Source organism: Apostichopus japonicus, chromosome 8 (genome assembly GCF_037975245.1).
Source record: "Apostichopus japonicus isolate 1M-3 chromosome 8, ASM3797524v1, whole genome shotgun sequence".
Taxonomy (NCBI): Eukaryota; Metazoa; Echinodermata; class Holothuroidea; order Aspidochirotida; family Stichopodidae; genus Apostichopus; species Apostichopus japonicus.
Window position 1 is genome coordinate 5770441 of NC_092568.1, and position 5670 is coordinate 5776110.

Here is a 5670-nt window from a genome sequence, read left to right on the forward strand (position 1 = left end):
ATATATATATATATATATATATATATATATATATTTATTTATATATATATATATATATATATATATATATATATATATATATATATATACGACTACAAGAGTGAATACCCTTACTCACGTTAGGAACGTTGCACTCTGACTCGTACTCATACCAAAGGAAATTTCTACATTGACTTGTACTCAATATATTGTACTTGTCTGTAGCACTGTCCGATGTATATCAAAGCTGAACACTCCCAAGACATTCGCAGTCTATTTTCTGGATCACTGAGTCCGTTTTGACCTCTTTATCGCATTAATAGCCAACAATTTAGGTTTTTCTAATTTCTTAATTTTATGAATTTATTGAAGACAGGGTGAAGAACAATCACAATTAACAAATGTAATAAAAAAAATCCTTTAGTTTTATTCATACCGTACAATCTGTTTACCAAAAGAATGAAATAAATAAAATGCTTGAAGAAAATTGTGTTTTTTAAAAAAAATCTTGTTTTTATGTTACATTTACGGCCAAGAAACCATTCATAGAATAATGCGTGAGTTTACGTAGGACATACGACAAGTTGCCACCACATACCATTTATTGAATTACTCGGAGTAACTAAAAACCTTCCCAGCTGAAAAGTAAATAATCGCAAATATGCATTTTGCATATCTTCAATTGCAATATCTTGAATTTTGACAATTTTTATTATTACCTAATCATTTTTATGCCTAATATGACGTCATAATATAATTTTCAAGCAATATGTAAAGTAACAATGCATTTCCTGGCCTCGAATTGTGAGGTAACCTGATGGCAGCTAAAATGTGAAGATATTCATAAAAGATTGCACTTTTATGAAATGAAATCGATTCAACCGGATTGCGATGACATTGGAACCACGATTTTAATGACATTATTCAATTGTCGTAACTTTTATTAAGAAAAAGCAATTTTTATTTTCAAAATAAAATGAATAATAAAAAAGGATACAAAATAGTAGGAGACATTCCTGAAATTCTTTGAGAATTTAACATTTTTGTTGCATTAGGCACTTGATCACTTGATAGATAGGAATTTAATTTGAGCGTGCAAAATGAAACCACACACACAATTTACAAACATAAATATCTGGTAAGTTTTAAATATTCATTCTTCAGCGTTTTTGTGCATTATTATTAAAAATTATTCTCACTTTTTATTTATTATTATCATTATTGATTGGTGTAGAAAAGGATGAAATATACGGAAAGAAATATGTTAGCCGCATGCAGCAAATAGCCGAAACATGGTAAAGAGATTTGTTAGTGACTAGTCTTCGCGTTGGTCACGTCTGGTACTCGTTCGGACAATGATGTTTCACATGGCGTGCTGGTCATGTTATAAACAAAGACATTAAGGGTGTGAAGACTCGCGCACAAAGAAACATCTCATGCCGGTAATCCGACCTAGTTTCGAATGAGATGTAACAGAACTGTTAGACACCACCATCAATCCCAGAAAATACACACACACAGCTTGCTACCGTCGGTAATTAGACACTAGTGTACAGTCAATACATACAGCTACGGTCAATACCCACAACACAGTGTACATAGCAGCGTGGACATCTCAGGTCTACATAAAATATAACAAGGTATCACGTGTCAATACTGTCTGCGACAAGAAGAAAACGTCATTTGCAAGCAACGGAAAGTTAACTTTTTCAGAGCGCGGCACGCGGTTTGGGGCGAGTCTTCAATGCCTTTAACAGTATATTCTCCTCTGCCTGATGCGGTACAATAATAATAATATATTACTGTTGCTCTTTTTAGGTAGAGTGAAGCGTGTAACGAGGCAATTGGTCACTTGAACAGTTGGTCATCAAGGAGCTGCCGACATTCGAAGCCACAGTTAGACAGAATGCTCATCATGATGACGTGACTCACCATGACGTGACCGTTTTGTCTACATGGCTGTAGATTTCACCTTTTTAACAAGGAGTGATGGACGTACTGCGTTTAAGGTTTCCATATTCTGTAGAATTTACCTTACAGGCTTCCGTACTACTATTTGGTTACCTAATACGTTTGACAGAGTTTTGTAAAAGTTGCGAATCCGAGACAAAAAGCGTTGTAAACATACAACAGTTAATTCTTACAGTCTGCTTACAATCTCATTATCGTTTCGAGTTCTGCTCTCAGTTTCAGATCCTCCTGACGTATAGATTCTTCTATCTTGCGAGTTGTTATCTTCCGTCGCATCTCCTTCCATCTTTTCACATTTGGCTTGCTCCGCATGAGGTGAACAGCCGGGCCTTACCGTTGGATTTTTAGCTGACTCAATTAGACCTTTTTCGTAATTACTCTGTACCTTCCATGGGGCCTCGTAAGGCTGCTGTCGAGAATCTTCGACTGACGTCAATCTCGCAGCAACCTTTAGAAGTTTTGGTTCATTTTTTTCGGCTTCCTTGCGTGAAAAAGAGCTATCCGGGGTATGACCTGGACTGTGCCCCCTTTCTGCAGCTTCTTTCACTCTTGTTGTCGCGGATCTAGCACTGTGTGCGACAAACCTTTTCATGCGTCTCCCTGCATTTTTAAATTGACCTTCGTGCTTTCTAAGGAAGGCGGTAAGGACCACCGACAACAAACTTAATCCGAGAAGTAGATAGGTTACATACATCACCGTTTGCATCCATTGTTTAAACCTGTTGCTTTCATCGGACCAAGTCATCGGTGCCAAATCACCGAACCCGATGGTCGTTAAGGAAATAAAACAAAAATAATGGGCATCTATGTACGTCCAGTCTTCAGCGTGACTGATAATCGCCGCAGGAATTACAATAATGGTTGAATACGCTAGCAGAAATACCACTAAAATGTGAACTATATTGTTAATTCTACTTGACTTGAACCGAAATGTAACTTTGCGGATATGTTTCCCAATCGATTGCCATTTATCGTGGAAAGTCTGCCCAATACAACTTAACATCCATCCAGTCATAGGAATTCCAATCAGGGCGTAGAAGATACAGACGATGCGTCCTGCGACAGTGTAAGGAAATATATTACCGTAACCTGCAAGAAGCATAGAAAAGAGAAACCTGTATTGGCGTAGTCTGATATGAGAGCATAGAAGATGAAAGGATTTGTACTGCAGCATAGCCAGCAAGAAGCATAGACAAATTTACTACAACGGAAGCCTGTAAGGAGCATACAGAAGAAAGTTATCATTTAAAATACCATGTATATGATGAGTGATTATGATATGAGCCTTAATAATACAAAAGCCTCCAAGTATAGATCTTACATGTTGGTATATGTAGTAGAACGCAGTACATAATGTCTGTATAAACGTTAGGGTGTTATATGGGTGGCAACTTTATTGTATGGTTCATAAAAGGAATAATTATTAGTGGTGAATACCGGAATCTCAGGAAAACCCTCTTTAGACCCCTTATCCAGCCAGATACCCCTCACCCACCTCCGTCCCTAACACCCACCCTCCCACAGCCCCTGCACTCACTTTAAAGGTTGGATGTGGTGGATCATCCACTGACTATAATAAGTCCTTTACTAATGTTAACAGTTGGTAAACGAAAGAGGAGTGTAGACAAAGAGAATGAGCAACCTCATGAATGTTAAAATGTACTAAGAAGTGTTAGCAGTCGGAGGATTAGGGGTATATATATGGTTGAGAAAGGTTTATAAAATTACCACAGGCTGTTTTCCAATTCGTGAGGTTGTTCTTGTTTGTTTTATCTTCTAGAATGGTTTTCTGTATTGTTTTCTACTATTGTTGCTTTTGTTTTGTTTTAATTTCTATTATTATTGTTTTTTTGTTGTTATGTTTTTGTTATTGGTGCTTTTCTTTTGTTTCATATTATTGTTGCTTTTGTTTATTGTTTTTTGTTTTGTTTTCTATTATTGTTGCTTTTGTTTTGTTTTCTATTATTGTTGCTTTTGTTGTATGTTTTGTTTGCTATTATTGTTGGTTTTGTTTTGTTTTCTATTATTGTTGCTTTTGTTTATTGTTTTTTGTTTTGTTTTCTATTATTGTTGCTTTTGTTTTGTTTTCTATTATTGTTGCTTTTGTTGTATGTTTTGTTTGCTATTATTGTTGCTTTTGTTTTGTTTTCTATTATTGTTGCTTTTGTTTTTTGTTTTGTTTTCCATTATTATTGCTTTTGTTTCGTTTTCTATTATTTTCACTGTTGTTTGTCAATGTTTTTTTATAGATTCTATTGTTGTTATACTGTTGTTGTTGTCATTATCGTCCGTAATAGATCTATTCATATTTAACAGCATTATTGAAGTGTAAGCATATACGTTAATTTCGTGCTAATCATATACATGATACTTTTAAGTAAAACTTTTCGTCATTGAGTCATTTCAGAAATAAATTGGCTGAATTGCGACGAATGGAACCTCCAATCCTATGCATATGTTATTATTTTCATTTCTATTGAGTCCCCAATCACCGCATGTCTTCCTAGCTTCTGATCTAAGTTTGTGACAATAAATGAAAAGAAACGAAGAGAAGAAGAAGAAGATGAGAAATAGAAAATAAAATAAAATACCTATCGTTGTCACAACTGTTGAAGAGAAAAAGAAAGCATTGGGTAGATTCCAGAGCTCTGTCATTTGAGTCTGATCGTTGGAAGACTCGAATTCTTTGCTGAGAATGGCTCCTTTTTCGATGGCTGTAAGTAGTAGTTCCACGTAATCTCGAAGATCTTCAATCACCATACAGCTGTTATGTTTAGCAAAGAACTCCCACGAGTAGTTGTTGAGTTCAGTCTGTGCTTGCAATTGGGATTCTCCTTCAATCGCGATGAAGACCACGGCTCCGAAAACCAAGTAGATCAGAAGAAAGCAAAATAGGAGCAGAGATTTATGCCAATTCTTGATTCTTTTCTTAATAGTTCGTTTCTGAGCCATAACATGGTTTTGAACCCCTGAACTTATCCGACGCATCATTATTCGAGGACGTCTGTTGTGTCTTAAAAACAAATAGCTGTTCCGTTTTGGGCGCAGTACCAAAACGATATCAAACCAAAACTGAACCGAACAGAGCTGATGGTTTTCTAGTCACGTACATTAGCTGTTTCGGCGATGAATCGTCGGAAAGCCTTGAATTTAAAACAAATCCAAGTTGTTTTCATAGTTTCGTTTTAGAAATCAACAACATGAATGTTGAGTATAAGAAGATGTCCTAAATTAGAAACACGTTTTTAATTCCTTTTAATTAGGTCCAAGAACATTCTTAGAAATATACCGGATAGAAAATAGCCGACAGCCGCCGACAGTAGCAGTCATATTTGTGTATGGATCTCCTGTATATATAAAGTACGTGCAAATACTACGGTAGCTGTAATCAACAATGATTTCAAACTGTCCAGACCAACGATATATAGGCCATGACTACATTCCTATACCTACCTGCAACTCTATCATTTATACTGCAACTATATATCTACTAAACTTGGTGCGTATATGGTGAATTGTTTAGGGTAGCACAGACAACGTGAAATGTTCCATGTGTGTACGGTATTATATGTTTACTTGTATGGTCTTCTATATATATATATATATATATATATATATAGGTGATTGGAAGAAAGGGCCCAGGATTTGCAGTATCTATTATATCCCCACTTGTTTAACTTTTTTCTAGATACAGTTTCTCTTTTTATACCGATGGTTAAT

General features: G+C 35.6%; 1 protein-coding gene across 1 annotated transcript; it reads right to left on the reverse strand.

Annotated features, from left to right (window-relative positions):
• Nucleotides 1-386: 386 nt before the first annotated feature.
• LOC139971464 (potassium channel, subfamily K, member 16-like) lies at nucleotides 387-5354 on the reverse strand. Its single transcript, XM_071977960.1, has 2 exons — nucleotides 4542-5354; nucleotides 387-3039 (listed from the first exon to the last, which is right to left on the reverse strand). Exons 1-2 carry the CDS (start codon nucleotides 4939-4941, stop codon nucleotides 2120-2122), a joined length of 1320 nt encoding a protein of 439 aa, XP_071834061.1. The 5' UTR covers nucleotides 4942-5354; the 3' UTR covers nucleotides 387-2119.
• Between the last annotated feature and the right edge of the window lie 316 nt (nucleotides 5355-5670).